Below are 19,427 nucleotides of genomic sequence, written 5' to 3' on the forward strand. Positions count from 1 at the left end.
AAGCGCTCCGCAGACCGCCATCCTCCTTTCAGGGGATGCTGACCACCAGTCCCCTGAGTTCATATCTAGCTGAATGAAGTGAAAACAATATATGAAGTTACTGAAGGATGTAATCACACAATTCAAATGATGCCATCCTTCTTCTGAAGGAATTCCCAAACTGAGGTGAGCCGTGGTACTGTACACATGGCTTGTATTCCCATCAATTAATCAAGCTCTCTAGCCCTTAGCCATTTATTTTTGGATACAGTTGGGTAATAGGATTTTGTACATTTCTTAGGAAGAGTATGGTGACAGTATTATTCATTCATTCATCATCCAATACTACGTCGCCCCATGAGTATTAGAATGATTGAAATAATATACAAAAGGACAGATCCTCACCCTGCCCTATGGTGGGAAAGGAGGTCCGGATGATGATGATGATGATGATGATGATGATGACAAAAGGACAGCAAGGGTTAATAAGCAAAATAAATTACTTGGGAAAAAGTGTTAGGGAGCTGCCTTAACTGATGAGAGTACAGGCCATGATTTAAAAAACTGGCTAAGCACTGAGTCAAGAGATGAACATAGCTGAGGAAAACTGAAGATGGTTGGCAAACAAAAACACAGACTGGCAGAACAAAGCACATAAAGAACATAACAGAAGAAGGAGGCAGAAAAAGCACATAAACACAGGATATGGCACTGACAGAACGCAGCACATAAAGAACATGAAAGTGTAGCTACAAAAACCTGGAAGAACAAAGAACGTAACTATGAACATGCAAGTAGAAAAGGTTGGCACAACAACGAACATGCAAATTTAACTGCAAAAGCTTGACAAAATAAAACATAATCAAAAACATGAAAGGATAACTGCAAGAAACTGGAAAACAAGATGCATATGAAGGGAAGACTTAAGGTTGGTTAGTTCATGCTAGGCTGCTCATGTAAGTGATTAATCTATAAGCGTAAGATGTAAATAGCAAAGAAAACTATCACATGAGTGGATGGTGCAACCCACAACAGGCCACATTATAAGCTGTATGACAGGCACTGTAGCTCCTTTTTGTTAGTGATTTATCTTCCTTTTTCCAACTCAGTATTCTCCTGCATCAGTCTTCATTATTAGTGGCATAGAGGGGAAGACAGAGGGGGAGACCGAGGATGAGATGGAGAGGTATATGAGAGAGGAGAGTGTGAGCTGGAAGCAGGGCAGTGAAATGGCGGGGGGCCAGGGAGATATGGAAGTGATTTGTTTGTGACCATATGGGATTAAGGCATCTGGCAAATAGATGGATAGATAGATAAATAGATAGATGGATTAGTTGCATACAAATGGATGCTGAGATGCAATGAGGATGAATCACAGAGATGTATTAAGTCTGCAAAAGCCACTCTTCAGATGGAATTAAAAACAGTTCAGTGGGGGTTAAAAAATACACATTCCGATGTTTATTTATGCCTTGACGGCATACCTTCAGGGTGGGAAATTCGCCTCTTGATATCTTAGGTGTGAGGTGCTTCATCTGCCACTGTCAGGCTGCATCAGATGGCACGGGTCTTCTTGGGCCACAGATCCAGGGGCCTGAACTTCTGTAGGTGGTAAATTCTGAGTTAATATTACATAGTTTTCAGCCAATGGAACAGGGTTATTCCTACAACATAGATAGTCATTGGCCTCTGGTTGCTTCCTCCTCACACACACACACACACACACACACACACACACAAAGGAGCAATACATGGCAAATGGAATTCAATGTGGACAAGTGTCATGTAATTAAGTTTGGTAAAAGTGAGAAAAGCCCAGATTGGGATTATAAGTTAGGAAATAAAACCCTACACATATAACAAAGAGAGAGGGACCTAGGTGTGATTATCAATAACAGACTATCTTCGGCTGACCACATCAGCGAGAAGGTACGGAACATGTATACACTGCTTGCAAATATGAGAATAGCGTTCACATACATAAATGAAGACATGCTAAGAAAGACAATAACATCATTCATCAGACGAACCCTGGAGTATGCATCAGTAGTCTGGAGTCCTCATCTCAAAAAACACATAAACAAGATTGAAAAAGCTCAAAAGGGCCACTACAAGATGGGTACCAAGCTTAAGGGATCTAAGCTACGAAGAAAGACTAAATAAACTGAATCTACCAACGCTACAGGAGAGAAGGAAAAGAGGCACGCTTCCATTCACTCATCATTCCAGCCCCCAGAATCCTGGCTCTATCAGATACATCAAAAGTATTCACCACGTTCCGTAGCTTCACATAAACGTATCCAATAGAGCGGTAGTTGGTAAATATTAAATTCCAGACAACTACGGCAATGGCAGATTTAAAAAACTTTAAAAAAAAAACACTACTCTTTCTCAGAAATACGATACTAATGTAGATATGGACACCAACTCCACTGAACTCATTAGTGAATTGATTGTGTGTAAGGGACTGCTGGACAGAAAAAAAATTTATGCAAATGCAAACAGCCAGTCAAAAATATTCTTTCATGTGTGTGATATTTTTGTTAATGAGCATTTCAGTGATGAGTGGTCTCTGCTCTTGGCAAATCTCATAAGTTTACCAAGACATGTAGAATAGCCACGATGGTTATGTTACAATTTTAGACCCACGACTGGGTTAGGCTGGCCAGCTAGGTAGCAGAAGACACTCTGAAAGTCCCTCATTAGCACAACAGCAAGAAAATGGGTAACCAAATTAAGATTTTACTTGTGTATTAGTTATACAAATACATGCTATTGCCATTACATATATATAAATAAAGAAAGAAGTGCATGTTAGAAAATAATATACAGTATATTGATCACTGTAATGGGTAATTCACCATACAGCTCATTCTATTAAACAGAATATGCTGTCTGACTTAAGGTTTTACAGTGGAAAATTTTCATGAAATACATAAAACATTACGAGAGTGGAACCAGTTAATGAATATGTGAGACTGTCTCGCTGGAAGTGGCTGGGGCACATATACAGAAAAGAAAGTAGTTTAATACAGGATATGCCACAGTGGACTGCTAGAGGAAGAAGAGGCAGAGGTAGGCCGAGGGAAAGCTGGTTGAGGACAATGAAAAACGAAGCAGGAGAGGAGTGTTGGTGGGACCTGAAGGAGATGGCAAGAGACAAATATTGGTAGGGAGAGTTCATTGAGGCCCTATGCATCCCGTGGGGTGCCACAGGAAATGATTGATTGATTGATTGATTGACATAAAACATCTCTCTGCAGCTGCTGCCTCTGGCCTTTAAGTAAACAGTATATTTAAGTGAAGTAAATATGGAGGCTAAGGGACTGACAAGAGAGCAAGCTGGCTGGATGAATTTTGTGTGGAGAAGCACATGACCAGGGATCTAACACCCTTTGTTAAAGTGACAGCGTTCAGACTGGTTCTATTGGATAAGTATGCTTGAAGCTACAGAACGTGGTGAATTTTTTTTGGCCTATCAGATGGAGCCAGGATTCTGTGGGCTTGAATGGTGAGTGAATGGAAGTGTACCCCATTGAACTGGGCAAACTTTTGCTGTCTGGACACTGCTACTCCTCACCCCACCCTAGGGTGCGAAAGGAAGTCTGGATGATGATGATGATGATGATGAAATATGGAAGAATAAAGAAGGTAATAACTTATTCCATTATTTAACATGTGAAAGTATTAAAATACTAAATCAAAAAATATATATAATAAAACAGGTATTGATGCTGAAGAATTAAAATGTGATGAACAGAAATAAATGCTGCCTCACAATGGGAATGACCTCAGTTGTAGATGTTATACAACTCATGAAACAAGTCTTCACATGTCAGAGTACTGAATGGTGGATAAATAAATGTGAAGGCCAATAACACATGCACCTAACTGATTTTTATTCCTACTTGACCATTTCCTTACTTTAATTCAGGATGTTACTCACATGCCTGTGATAGACAACAGGGATGGCATGATGAATTGTTTTTTTTTTTTTTTTAATGCAAGGAAGAAGGAACCAAAGGCTAGGAGCCCGCAAACAATTCCTTCCAAGAAAAAAAACAAAAACAATACAGAAGTGAACCAAATTCAAGATCTGTTCATTTCAAGATGCCTGGACACACTGCGTTTGAAAGACTGGAGATCATAGGAAGTAGGAAATACAGACAGAGGGAGACAGTTCCAGAGTTGACCCGTTGCATAAATAAAGGACTGGGAGTAACGGTTAACTCTTGCATAAGAGAGTGAATTTCCCTATACACAAAACTGGATGTGACAGGAAGCATTAAGACAAACACATTGAGGTGGTTTGGCCATGTGGAGAGGATGGAGAGTGAGAGACTGACGAGGAGAATGTACAGTCGGCGCAATGGAAGTCTGGACCCTCTAATTCACACCATATATTTGGTAGGGTCCAATGAATATTGTAGGAATATTCCTGTAGTCGGTGGATTTTTTTCTGGTGGCTTCTATCAACTTTACGGCTTGCCACTACATGCTGTGAATTTATGAGCTCAGTGCCTGCCTGACTTTGGATGGGAGAGCACGTTAGATTTTCTTGTCCTGCCTGGCCCTTGTTAATTTCAAAGCTCTCGTTTTCACACCCTCCTTTGCCTTAGTGAATCATTGGAGATGGGTCCCAAGCCACTAACTGATGTAGAAAAAGCCCGAATTTTAACTATGAGAGAGGAAAATGTAAAAATTAAGGAGAGGCTTCAGTGCAGCAGTACGGCTGGGGATCTTGAAGTCTTTCTGAAGTCGATGCTGTATGGTACTGTCAGACACATCTTTCAGCAATTCTGGGTACATATCAGTTGTCTAGCAGTCAAACGTGGGTCTTTTATCACAGCTTGCTTCAGTAACATGTCTGTAGTTGGTGATGTCTTCTTTTAGGTCCCAGCCTGTCTTTACGTTGGGGAATTGTGTTTTTTGGCAGGTGGCGAGCAGCAGCGAGGAGTGCCATAACGGTAGATTTTCCTCACCCAGTTCGAATACAAATATTATTAATTTTTACATTTTCCTCTCTCATAGTTAAAATTCAGGCTTTTTCTACATCAGTTAGTGGCTTGGGACCCATCTCCAATGATTCACTAAGGCAAAGGAGGGTATGAAAACGAGAGCTTTGAAATTAACAAAGGCCAGGCAGGACAAGAAAATCTGACGTGCTTTCCCATCCAAAGTAAGGCAGGCACTGAGCTCATAAATTTACAGCATGTCCTGGTAAGCCTGTAAAGTTGATAGAAGCCACCAGAAAAAAATCCACTGACTACAGGAATTTTCCTACAATATTTCTTGGACCCTACCAAATATATGGTGCGAATTAGAGGGTCCAGACTTCCATTGTGCCGACTGTATATGAGTGAGGTGGAGGGGGGGAGAGGGAGGGGGAGGCCAAGGATGAGATGGAGTGATGGAGTGGAGAGGTATATAAGAGAGGGGTGTGTGAGCTGGAAGCAGGGCAATGAAATGGTGGGGGACAGGGCGACATGGAGGCGATTTGTTCGTGGCCACCCCTTACAGGATTAAGGCATCTGGCAATAGATAGATCAACAGACAAAACTTCCTTTGGAGGATTTGTGGAATGTACAAAGCAGTTTGCCACATTTACATAAACAAATATGCTGCAAATACACCAGTAATCATAACACCAACAGACAAAAACTACAGGATGCATCTGTTAAACTACAGCCATAAGACTGTGCAAACATGACAATGAAAAACTACATCTTAAAACTCTTACCTTCTCCAGTCATGTTTTCTGATGAGTCTAGCTGATGACCATTAGGTCTGTCTGGTGGATAATTCTGCTATGTATTCTCAGGTGCTGTTACCTGTGAGGTGGAGAAAGTAAAAGCATAATGAGATTCATAATGTATCATATTGTTTATAAAGGTTCCAACATGCTTGCATGAATCAGCCTTGGTCACCTAATGGCAATTCTCCATGCTGCTTGATCTCTGGCAGCCTTTCTGTGCAGTTCCTTATCCCTGAAGTCACACTATGACTCATCCCAGGTCTTTTTCAGTGTGCCTCTTGCAACCCTACCCTCAACGTTCACATTTCTTACTTTTCACACCAAATTGTCATTCTCCATCTCCTCCAAATGTCCTTACCATCTCAGTCTACCCCTGCTCATCACAACACCAATACACTCTCGTCCCATCCTTCCTCTCAATTCTTTAGTTGTAAACCTAGTCCCCCCATGCCTTGCATTCAAGGATGCACTACTTATCCATCTAATCATTGTCAATTCTATATGTTTGAGCCAACAAGTACAGCATCCTTTTCCTTTACTGTCCAGGCCTCACTACCATACATCAATACATTCCTAACATATGCCACATAAAAAGATTCCTTAGCAAGGAGGGAGAGTTCCCTCAATGTCAGGAGAGGCAACAGCTCCCTGAACTTCTTCCAACCACTCTTCACTCTAGCCAGAGAACTAGCTCCTGTCCTATCTGCAGCACATAACATGTCTCCCAAATAATAATAATAATACATTCATCCATCCATCATCCAATCCTACATTGCCCCATGAGGAGTGTAGGAGCCCGGGGCTAGGTAAGTTGGTCCTGACATTTAAGATGACAGTGACCAGCCTCACTCATCCTTGAGTGGCATTACATGAGCAATAACCCCAACCATTCCTTGGATATAAACCCTCACTGGCTCAATCTGATTGGAGCACTGCAATTACCCACTGAACCACCAGGTGCCATAATTTGGTTATATGGTTACCACCCAGCATAGTAAATGGTTTCCTGGTGTGCACGAAACTATTTGGCTTGACACTCAATGTAGTCACCCACAGGCAGAAGGAACAGGAAGGAATGAAGGAAAGAATGACAGAAGAGGGAGTGTACAGTATTACACATTATTTACATTTAGAAAAGGCATTCAGGAGAAATACACCAGATTACACTACTACTACTACCACCACCATATACCTTAACTTGCCCAACACTGTCTTCAGTCAGCCATTTCATACATAGTTCAGAGGCAGAACAAGACAATGCTACAGCTAATTATCCTTTCCACAGCACTTCTTTGCGATGAGCATCATATTCTAGTGTTCATCTATTGTTCAAACTCAATATTCAAGATGCTGAGAATTTTTAAACCAAAAAGAAGACCATACCACCATTTTAATAGGCTTTTGTTACAGCTCAGTTTTCAAGACTGGAAGTTGTCATTTTTACATCAAATTAAAGTGAAATGAGTACAGTATAGTATATTATAATATTTATCCTTACAAGATCGTTTTCAAGATGAGGGACAGTTTATGCCAAGTTCAAGAAAAGAGTATGGCTGCTTGGTTTGATAACTAGGCCTAAATTTGTCCTTGCGCAGATTATTTGTAGCATTTCATTTTTTTTCATTCATCATCCTACATTGCCCCAGGAGGAATGAAAAAGAAAAATGAAATGCTACAAATAAACTGCAAAAAGACAAATTTAGGCCTCCCTATCAAACCAAGCAGCCATATTCCTTTCTTGCACAAAGGCAAAAAGACTATGACAAATCTAAATCTCATCCATAACACTTCAGGACTAACATCATAGTCTAGAGTTACTCTTGTTACAGCTCAGGAATATGGATGGAAAGAGAATTTTAGGCCAGGTTAGAGTAAACCTGTATACTGCCATTTACAGTAGACTGCTTCATCATGGTCAAAGGCTCAGCAAACATTTTAGCCCCTTGATGCCAGGATTCCAGGGGCCTGAATGGTGAGAATGGCAGTGTGACTCATTCAACTGGGCAAACACTGGTTAGTATCTCATTCCATCAAGTTTTCTTCATTCTCTCTCTACCCTACCTTGGGGTGGGAAAGGTATGGATGATCCCAGTAACACATTAGCCACACATTCTTGCTCCCATAGCCAATCTTCTGACAATTGGTCATTCCCAAGACTATCACAAAGATGTGGTTGCATGGACATTGACTAGCCTTAGCTAGGAGTTAGGTGTGAGTCCATTGTTACTATACTCGTTTTACTCTAACTTGACCTAAAATTTGCCAACTGTCCATCTTAAATGCTAAATTGTAATACTGTACTAGACAAATAGCAGAATATAAGGCTGGTCATGAAGTGCTATGGGATGACTGCAGAACCATACCACCGTCTTTCTACCAATGAGCTGTGTGAAATAAGCCACAAAAGAATGAAAATATGGGCTTAGTTATTGTAACAGACCTATGGTCAAAATAACCCTCCCAATCTGACTACACTTGGCCATCAACTAACTGAATAGGGGCTAGGGATTTTTACAAAGTTGTTGCATGGAATCTTGAGCCTTAGTTATGATTCTCCTTGGTTACCAAACAAAATTACCATCCTAATCTGACCACTTGGTAATCAACTAACAAGCAAGGGGGTGGGGGAATTTACCATGTTGCTGCATGGAATTTAACAAGTCTTAAGTAAGGAATGTCTCCTTGATTACCAGTCAAAATTACCCACCCAGTCTTACTACACCAGGCCATAAATAAACTGACATGGGGCACGGGATTGTTGTTAGATGAGGCTTTCTATGCCAAAAGATTTTTAGAATTTAATTTGTATCATCGTATCAAAGGCACCAACATCCTTGCATGCATTGGCCGTGGCCACCTAATGGCGGCTCTCCACGCTGCTTGATGGGTTTCAAGTCACGCCGGCCCCTAGTTTTGCTGGCCCTGGCCACTCTGGCCTCCCACCCTAGTCACACCGGCCCCCCTTTCCTGACAGAAATCCAGTCATTACAGCTGTTATTATTACTCATTTTTAGCTAACCTAATTATTATTATTATTAGCTAAGGGTCGGAGTGACTAGGACGGGAAGAGCTATGGGCCGGAGTGAGTCATTTCCGCTTGATCCACCATTACATCTCATATGCAGCCACTTATCACAAACACTGACCAAGATGAAGTTATTTCCCACACCCCTGCAGCAAACTACACCTGGCCACACTTCCTCTGCTTTGACAGTATTGCCACCTGCCCTAGATATCATCACTTTTGTTGGTGAAAGTCTGCTGTATGTATATCTAACCCCTCTAGAAAAGCCTCTTAAGCTATATAAAGCCATATGGAAGTAGCATGACCAAAAAAATAATAGATATGGTTACGGCATACTGACCAAAGTTGTATCCAGCTAAATGTCCTCTCCAGCAATAGTGTTATGATGGTTGTGGTTGCTCTAGTAGTGGCTATGATAGTTCTGGTAGCTGTGGTGGTGGTAGTCCTGTACAGCTAAATGCCTTGATGCCGGAAAGGTGCCCACAAATTACTTCACCTCCATGTCATGCAGTTTTTTGCCATCATGCTGTCCTTCCCCCCAAACTCACACCCCTGAAAAAGAACATTCATATAAGCCATGACACTAAAAACTCCAGGAAAAATATCAATGGGTAAGCTTTAGAAATACTCAGGAATGTTTGCAAGACACGCTAAAGTCAATATTATCAGCATAAAAACAATTAATGGGAAGAAAAAAGAAAAAATCATATAACAAAATGTAAACATCCTTCACCAGTCACAGCTCCAGCCAGACTGACCAAAGCTGGCAGATTCCACCAACCTCTACATTCTTTCCCTCTACTTGTTCCCTTCCCCCTCCATCCCCCCACTAGTTCCCACCCCCTCCATCCCTCCCTTCATGTCCATTCCTCCTCCTTCCTGCCTCTCCTCCACCCTATCTCTCTCTCATTTCTTCCTTTCCCCTCCTTGTCTTTCCACCTCTAGTCATCCTTCTTCCCTCTACCTCTTCCTCTTACTGAAAAGCAGCTTCTTCCATCCCCCTCTCTCCCCCTTCATCCCCCCCTCCTTCCTTCACTCTTATGTCCTCCTTCTCCTATACTCCCTCTCCCTCCTGCTCCCTCCCCTGCAACATACAACAAGGGGGGGATTAGAAGCAATAGGAAAAAAAGGGTGTATTACAAGACAGTAGTAGCTACTACTGCCGGTTCAGTCAGAGGTACATTTTTTCATTTACTTTATCAAAAAAAACTGCCTCCTGAAAATAAAATCACTTTAATCCTACTGGGGCTCCATAAGGCAGAACCTGGATGAAAAATGAATCCCAGCAGCAAACGTTAAGTTTTATAGGTTGAGTTGATGAAAAAATCCAAGTGAAATGTGCCAATGATACACTTTCAATACAGGTGTCATTAGGCTGATGTCAACAGTTTCTCTGACTGCCAACAGGTTTTAATGTTATTTTGGGGCATCCTTAAGATATCTGAATAGACGGCTTGCTGTCCTACCAAAATTCCCACGGAACATTACAGTATTTTACTGAACTTACTACATGACTAAAGGACTCATTCCTACCTCACATCTATGGCAAGCTGCAAAACGATGAAAATCTGGGCCAAGTTAAAGTCTATCTATCTATCTATCTATTGCCAGACGCCTCAATCCCGTTTGGGGTGGCCACAAACAAATCGCCTCCAAGTCGCCCTGTCCCCCGCCATTTCACTCCCCTGCTCCCAACTCACACCCCCCTCTCTCATATACCTCTCCATCCCATCTCTCCATCTCATCCTCGGCCTCCCCCTCCCTCTTTCCCCCTCCACCTCACTCACATACACTCTCTTCGTCAGTCTTTCACCCTCCATCCTCTCCACATGGCCAAACCACCTCAGTGTGTTCCTCATAACGCTTCCTATCACATCCACATCAACACCACAACGCTCCTTTATATCCTCATTCGTCAGCCTGTCTCTCCATGTGACTCCACAGGCTCCTCTTAAATAACTCATTTCCACGGCCCTCACTCTTGACTTGTGTCCTTCCAACAACGTCCAAGCTTCACTTCCGTACGTTAGAGTTGGTATCACAATACTGTCATGTAGTAACTTTTTCACTTCCATGCTCACTTCCCTGTTTCTTATCACTGCTTTCAAAGAACCAGCAACCTTTCTTCCCTGCTGTACCCTTTCAAGCACTTCACCCTCCAAACCTCCATCTTTACTCATCACACTACCCAAGTACTTAAACGTACTCACATTTTCCAATTCCTCACCATCCAACCTCGCTGTACATTCACTGACTTCACCTCTCTCAAAGACCATCACTTTACTCTTCCCTACATTCACCTTTAGATTCCGTTTCTTACACACTCTCTCAAACTCATCCACCAAGCCTTGCAGCTCCCCTTCGTCTTCACTCAACAACACAGTATCATCTGCAAACAACAGTACAGGGAGTTTCCAAACACTATCCTCTCTCACCAGGGCCACTCCAACATCCACTACCCTACCTTGTACCTCTTTTATTACCCCATCCATGTACAGATTGAACAACCATGGAGACATGACACATCCCTGTTTCAACCCAACTTTCAAAGAGAAAAATTCACTTAGTTCACCATCCACACGCACTGCAGCCTTCGCACCATCGTACATACTCTTCACAGCATTCAACAACTTCCCATCTACTCCATATATTCTTAACACTTTCCACAATCCTAGTCTATCCACCCTGTCATATGCTTTCTCTAAATCCATGAAAGCCGCATACAACTTCTTTCCCTTCTCAAGAAACTTTTCCACTAAAGATCTGAGAATGAATATCTGATCTACACAACCTCTTCCCTTCCTAAAGCCTCCCTGTTCTTCTCCAACTAATTTCTCTGTTCTTTCTCTAACTCTGTCAATAAGTATCCTACCATACACTTTTCCTATTATACTAAGAAGACAAATGCCCCTATGATTACCACACACTTCTTTTTACCCTTTTCCTTTGTACAAGGGAATAATTATACCTGACTTCCAATCCTCTGGGACTCTACCTTCCTCCCAGGCCAATCTGCACATCTTCCACATCCATTCGACTACTATCTCTCCCCCATGCTTCAGCATTTCACTACACACTCCATCAATTCCTGGGGCTTTCCCTGATTTAACTTTCTTCATTGCTTCCACAACTTCTATCCTACTGATTTCTTCCTGTCCTCTCACCTCCCTCCTTCCCCCAGCCATTCCCCAGCCACTTATACTCGCATTACTTCCATCCTCCACGTTCAACAATTCCTTAAAGTGTTCTCTCCATCTGCTCACTTTTTCTCCCTTCTCCACTAGTAATCTACCATTTTTACCTTTCACTCCCCTGCTAACTTCACTTCCACCCTGTCTTACTCTTTTCACCTCTTTCCAGAACATTTTCTTACAGTCCCTCCACTTTACACTCAAATTCCTTCCAAATTCCTCATCCACTCTCTTCTTACTCTCTCTTACTAATCTTTTCACCTCTCTCTTTCTTTCTACATATAACTCTCTCTTCCGCCTCTCAACTTCTTCCATGCCCCTATTTCTCATCCATTCATTGTATGCTTTCTTCTTTTGTGCCACAGCCCGTTTCACCTCTTCAGTCCACCACGCTGTTCCTTGCACCCCCTCCGTCTTCTCTTCCTTCCACACACCACATCACATGCTGCACATATTTCTTCTGTAAATATTCTACACACACCTTCCACGTCCCCCATCTGCTCCAATTCATATTTGCCCAATCGTTCCTCCACTTCTCTCTTATACTCTGCCTTTTTCTCATCCTCTTGTAACCTTTCCACTCTCCTTGCAACTACTCCTTCCTCTCGTCTTTCCCTTCTTCTATTCCTCCATCTTACTTGAACTTTAATTCTGGCCACCACCAAGTAGTGGTCAGAAAGTCCACTCCCCAACCTCTATAAACTCTTGCATCCAATATACATCTTCGCATCCTTTCATCCACACACACATAATCAATCATTGCCTTCCTTTCACTCAATTCACCACCCACCCTTCTCATCACTCGCCATGTATACCTGTGGATCATTTTATGCCTGAAGAGGGTATTGGCTATCACCAACCCCCTCCCAGCACAAATGTCCACTAACGCACTCCCATTCTCATCTACCTCAGCAGGCACACCCCACTCACCAACTATTCCATCCACCTTCACATTCCCAACTTTACCATTCATATCACCAATCAAAAACACTCTCTCATTCCTTCCAAACTTTTCCATGCACACTTCTACATGTGTCCAGAACTCTTCTCTCACTCTTCTAGCACGATCTTGCGTTGGCGCATACACACACACAATCGCCCACATTTGTATTCCAACTTTCAACTTTACCCACACAATCCTTGATCCAACTGATCCATACTGTCTTATGCTCCTCTTCCATCTTTTACTCACAACTATACATACTCCCTCCTTTGCCCTCTCATTCTCACCTACTCCTGCACATATACCCCATCCATACTCCCATTCTCTCACACTTTCTCCTCTCCATTTTGTTTCAGTTATTCCACATACATCCACTTTCGCATCCTCAAGCACCTGGACAATCTCTCTCTCTTTCACCTCATCATTTGCTCCCCTTACATTCCAAGTTCCAATTGCAATGTCCTTTGTTCGGTCCTTGGTCGTCAACGTTTGGTCAGTCCTTGTCCGAGGCTTCTTGTTTGTTTTTTTAGTTAGTTGTTTTCCGGGGAGGGGCACTAACCCTCCGCCAACCCTTTTAGTCGCCTTTTACGACAAGCAGGGATACTAGGGGAGTATTCTTGAAAAAACCCCCTACCCCCATGAACAATAGTCAATATTCAGCATGCAGTGTTTGATGAATGTCACATCCATTACTAAATTATACAAGATTCTGCCAATGGATGTGATAATTACATGTTAACTCCAGAGGACATAGAATCAGTTCAGTCTAATTTACCATCAAATTAGAATAGAATGTCCCAGCAAATGCCACCATCCAAGTAAACATTGGCCTGGTACATCTTGCTGACCAACTTCATGGTGACAGGTTGGCGGCGCTACACCAATATGCTGGCTTCAAAGGGGGTGTTGTCTGCCCTGAAAAAAATAAATAAATAATAATCTATATACCTATCTATCTACAGCCAGATGCCTTAATCCCATTAGGGGTGAAAAAAAGTGATATTAAAATCTTCAAAGGGGGTGTCGTTTACCCTGAAAAAATAATAATTTGTCATTTCGTTTTTGAAGACTCCAACATGCTTGCATGCGTCGGCCTTTGTCACCTAATGGGGGCTCTCCAAGCTGCTCTATCTCTGGCAGCTTCCCTATTCAGTCCCTTATCCTTCGGGTCACACTCAATGACCTCATCACAGGTCTTTTTAGGTCTACCTCTTGCAACCCCACCCCCAACATTAACACTTCTCACTTTTTGCACCCAACTATCATCCCCCATCCTCTCCACATGCCCAAACCACCTCAATGTACCTCTCCTCATCACAACACTAGAACACTCCAGTCCCATCCTACCTCTTAATACTTCCATCGTAAACCTAGCCCCCCCAGGCCTTGCACTCAGCGACACACTGCACATCCACCTAAACACTGTTATTTCTGTATATTTGAACCTGCGAATACCCTCTTCCTTTACTGCCCAGGTCCCACTACCATACAGCATTAAAAAAATAATAATAATAATAATAATAATAATAAAAATAATAATAATAATATATATATATATCTATCTGTAGCCAGATGCCTTAATCCCATAAGGGGTGGGGAAAAAAATTATAATAATAATAAATACACAAAATAAATTTTTAAAAATGTATACAGTATCATTATCATCATCACCAGCACCGTCTTGAACTCTGTCAATTCCAGGATTAACTGGAATGTGCCATATTCAAGAGGGGCTGTGTGGCCTGGGAGAAAAAAAAAAAAAAAAGTGTCATCATCATCATTACCACCACCATCAACTCAAACTCTTGCTATATCATCATCATCATCATCATCATCTTCCCTAACTTTTCCCACCCTCTGTCAATTCCAGGGTTAACTTGAGCATGTTGTCTTCAAAGAGGGTGTTGTGTGGCCTGTGAAAAAAAAATGTATATCATCAATCATCAGCATCATCACATTTCTTTTTTTTTCCCCACCATGGTCAAATAAACTGATGCCATTTTTTTTTTTCTTTTTTATGCCAGGAAGAAGGAACCAAAGGCCAGGAGCCCACAAACTGTTCCTTTCAAGAGAAAAGGATATTGTGTAGGATATTGCCTGTTCATGGGCCCATCCATATGATATGCTGGGCGTTGCCAGAGCCTTCTGAATCACAGCCTCAGGGGTCACTCACACCTGTTCCCGCTGCTCGGAATACAGCCAAGCACACGCAGCTGTGTTTCTCGACCCCCACACCATGCTTCTTTCCTCCTCTATCAATTCCAGGATTAACTTCTCTAAGCCAGGTTACAGTGAACACACTATAGGAACTCACCCAAAGATAATGGTATTCCAGATCATGATGTTTTCTGTGACAGCAGCACTGACTCCTGCAGGGGGTCTTGTTGCAACCTGAAAAATTGTTGATTAGTTGCATGATGGCAATAAGGTATTATAGATGATGATGCTAATAATAATAATAATAACAATAATAATAATAATAATAATAATAATAAAGAGGGTCCTGATGTTTTGAGCAGTTATGTTTATAGAAACCAACTCATTATGTGAAAGCTTGTATAAGACAGTATATAACCTAAGAGAAAAAAAGGGACTTGGTGTTCAACCACTGCCAGTATACATCTATAATGCTATGTAAGGCAACTTTAAACAAGAATAAAGGTTAGTTATATCTAAAACACACACACATCATTAACATAATAACCTGGAATAATACACATCTACTGTAATGGAAGCATAAAGATCCCCAAGACATGCAACTGGAACTGCAGTGAAATCCACAAACTACAAACTCTGGTTAGTGACTGTGTACAACTCCTGTGGTAAACATGAGTGTAATAAGCCTGACTAATAAACATGTCAACAAAGCAGTATAAATTGAACTGAACTCAGTATTTTATTTAACTTCTTACGTCAACACGTAAACTCGTCACATATTGTAAGAACAGATTTTTTCTCACCCCGTAACACAAACCAGTCACAAAACTCTTTTCACATTCACTGCACTAAGTGTGAAAACTCATGCATTTTACTGCTCCCTCACCATTAACCTCTTTAAGGATGGGAGAAATAGGAAGTGAGGAGGCCAGACACAGAAAAAGAATGATAAAGGTGAAGGAAAATGTAGGCAGCACTACATCAAATGAGTGGATGATGGTCGCCACCACCTACCACTGTTTACACTTACTGGTTTTAGATAATTTAATTCATTTTGGCGTAACAAACAGAGCCAGGATTCCGGGGGCTTGAATGATGAGTGAATGGAAGCATGGCCCATTGGACTGGGTAAACTTGGGTTGTCTGGACGTTGCTACTCCTCACCCTGCCCTAGGGTGGGAAAGGAGGTACGGATGATGATACTGCAGCAGTGAAGTGATTAATGAAGGCTATACCTAACCCCTGTAATAAGTCTCTCCTATGCCAAACAAGATCATTTGAAGATGGCAAGAAAATATACAAGAACAGGTCACCACACTGAGGGAGCTGAAAACCATACAGTGTGTGACCTTGGGTTGTGTGGGTGACATGGGCCAGAGGTATAGGCTGACTCTCCATTGCCACTGCATCCCACCACTGGCTTGAACTATGGCTGTCACGGATAACGACAGTAAGATAAACCATCACCATCATTATCACCGTTTCCCAAGTAACTGGCAGTTGAATATTAAACTACTATGAAGCAATTATGGAAGGAGTGGTAGGCAGCCTGCACAGCTTTTGATAAAACAAGCTTGGAACTGACCTGGACACATGCCTGGCAACAAAGGTGTGATGCCCACAGATGTGCTGTTTGGTTCCCTTCTTCTTCCAGTTACTCCTTTGCAGGAAAAGACGAATTAAAATTCATCTTTTCCTGCAAACTGGTCAAATCATAATTAAACTGGTATTATTTTACAAGTGGACAATATGCAGTTTTGGACTTTTAGCACCATTAACGTACAGTATAGCCCCTAAGGATCACAAAGAACTCCCATTACTCCATTCGGAAATTGATATTTTCAGAGATAATGAATTTAATTTAAAATTCCCAAATAAACCTACCTTAGATCTTCACTCGACCACTCCGGGTAAAAAATGCGTGCATTCGTACGTTTGTTTCTCTTCCCTTCGACTGCGCATGCGTCTCGCAGGTTTGTATCACCCACTCATATGCCTACTTTACGTCACGTGGTGGAATTTGGCCAATTATTTTAAATCGCGCTTTTTGATTCAATGTGGATGGAAAATTCAAATCCTTCTCGCTATGGCCTCTGAAGAAGAAAGACGTGCTGTGTGTCCCTGGTGTGAGATTGCTTATTTACAAGTGATAAAGCGTTTCCACTCGAATTCTGAGGAGGACACGGTGTATTACCTGTGGAAGTTTATTGCCCAGACTGTCAGGAACCTTGTAAATTTTGAAAAGACAGACATCAGTCGTACTGTGGTTGGTACAAAAAGTACGCAAAAACCAAGAAACGGGTACAGTGTAGTTTTTGTGTTTCTAACTGCAAAGGAACTTTTCTGGACAACACACACCTTCCGGCTTGAAAAATTATATTGTTCATAAACCACTGGATTCAAAGGTTCTGGAACCACGACGTTATTGCCAGACGACCCTCGTCCTGGACAATCGTATCTCAAGGGTAAGCATTCTCCTAGGATATGTTAGGTATATTGGCGTAGGTTTGGTTAGGTTTACTGTGTTTGGTGAGGTTACGTAATGTATTCCCCTAGGATAGGTTAGGTAGATTTGGTTAGGTTTAGTGCATTGGGTGAGGTTACGTTACGTATTCCCCTATGATAGGTTAGGTATGTTGGGGTAGGTTTAGTGTGTTGGGTGAGGTTACGTAACGTATTCCCCTAGGATAGGTTAGGTATGTTGGGGTAGGTTTAGTGCGTTGAGTGAGGTTACGTAACGCATTCCCCTATGATAGGTTAGGTAGGTTTGGTTAGGTTTAGTGTGTTGGGTAAGGTTACGTTACGTATTCCCCTAGGATAGGTTAGGTATGTTTGGTTAGGTTTAGTGCGTTGGGTGAGGTTACGTTACGTATTCCCCTAGGATAGGTTAGGTAGGTTTGGTTAGGTTTAGTGCGTTGGGTGAGGTTACGTTATGTATTCCCCTAGGATGGGTTAGGTATGTTGGGGTAGGTTTGGTTAGGTTTAGTGTGTTTGGTAAGGTTACGTTACGTATTCCCCTAGGATAGGTTAGGTAGGTTTGGTTAGGTTTAGTGTGTTGGGTGAGGTTACGTTACGTATTCCCCTAGGATGGGTTAGGTATGTTGGGGTAGGTTTGGTTAGGTTTAGTGCGTTGGGTGAGGTTACGTTACGTATTCCCCTAGGATAGGTTAGGTAGGTTTGGTTAGGTTTAGTGTGTTGGGTGAGGTTACGTTACGTATTCCCCTAGGATGGGTTAGGTATGTTGGGGTAGGTTTGGTTAGGTTTAGTGTGTTTGGTAAGGTTACGTTACGTATTCCCCTAGGATAGGTTAGGTAGGTTTGGTTAGGTTTAGTGTGTTGGGTGAGGTTACGTTACGTATTCCCCTAGGATGGGTTAGGTATGTTGGGGTAGGTTTGGTTAGGTTTAGTGTGTTGGGTGAGGTTATGTTACGTATTCTCCTAGGATGGGTTAGGTATGTTGGGGAAGGTATGGTTAGGTTTAGTGTGTTGGGTGAGGTTATGTTACGTATTCTTCTAGGATGGGTTAGGTATGTTGGGGTAGGTTTGGTTAGGTTTAGTGTGTTGGGTGAGGTTATGTTACGTATTCTCCTAGGATGGGTTAGGTATGTTGGGGTAGGTTTGGTTAGGTTTAGTGTGTTGGGTGAGGTTATGTTACGTATTCTCCTAGGATGGGTTAGGTATGTTGGGGTAGGTTTGGTTAGGTTTAGTGTGTTGGGTGAGGTTATGTTACGTATTCTCCTAGGATAGGTTAGGTATGCTGGGTACGTTTTGTTAGGTTCAGTGCGTCTGGTGAGGTTACGTTAAGTCTGTTTGGTTAGGTTTCGTCTGTTCCATTATGTTACCCGGTGGTGCAGTATATTTTTCTGGTGGAATTTGATGCGATTTGAGTTGTTTTTTTACTTCATTTTTTTCAGAAAATGCTTGATTTCACCTACTTGTGCAATCAAAGTTCATGATTGGAAAAGAGGGGTAATGAGGCATTTCCGACAAAAATGAAGGTCAAAAACATTCGAATCGCATCAAAAACTACCAGAAAAATATATTGCACTACCTGCGGGGGGTACTGTCCACTTGTAAAAATTTACCGCCTGTATTCCCTACCTCACAACAAAATGCCATTAAAGGTCTAACATGAGTTGTGCACAGTCGTATCATGAACTAGCAGGAATGGCAGACGGTGGATTTCAAAAACTTTGTAGCCACAGCCAGCTTTACCAGCCACAGTGTGGATATGGTGGTGGAACCTTAAATTTCTGTCCACCAGAACGGCCAGGTCTTTACTGGCAGTTGTTAATGAGACAGGATGATTACCTATAACAAACTGGCCAAAAAGTTCAGGCACAATGCAGTTGCTGCCAAACCTAAGTGTACCACACTT

At 42.0% G+C, this 19,427-nt stretch overlaps 1 protein-coding gene across 7 annotated transcripts in view; it reads right to left on the bottom strand.

Annotated features, from left to right (window-relative positions):
- Positions 1–229: 229 nt before the first annotated feature.
- LOC145392367 (ubiquitin-conjugating enzyme E2 A-like) overlaps positions 230–19,427 on the bottom strand; it is a 19,638-nt gene continuing 440 nt past the window's right edge. The window contains exons 2-7 of one of the 7 annotated variants that reach the window (XR_013895985.1): positions 16,636–16,710; positions 15,208–15,284; positions 13,669–13,808; positions 9,100–9,311; positions 5,720–5,810; positions 230–1,581 (exon numbers count right to left, since the gene is read on the bottom strand). Coding sequence is in view for 3 of the 7 variants with exons in the window: in XM_080266767.1 (XP_080122893.1) it covers positions 13,769–13,808; positions 15,208–15,284; positions 16,081–16,170 (207 nt within the window). In the remaining 4 variants the exon portion in view is untranslated. Of the gene's footprint in view, positions 1,582–5,719; positions 5,811–9,099; positions 9,312–13,625; positions 13,809–15,207; positions 15,285–16,080; positions 16,221–16,635; positions 16,711–19,427 lie in introns of all 7 variants that reach the window. The other 6 variants (XM_080266769.1, XM_080266767.1, XR_013895986.1 and 3 more) reach the window with 6 other exon arrangements.

Source organism: Coenobita brevimanus, chromosome 22 (assembly GCF_032717465.1).
Source record: "Coenobita brevimanus isolate Jiangsu-jjx chromosome 22, ASM3271746v2, whole genome shotgun sequence".
Classification (NCBI taxonomy): Eukaryota; Metazoa; Arthropoda; class Malacostraca; order Decapoda; family Coenobitidae; genus Coenobita; species Coenobita brevimanus.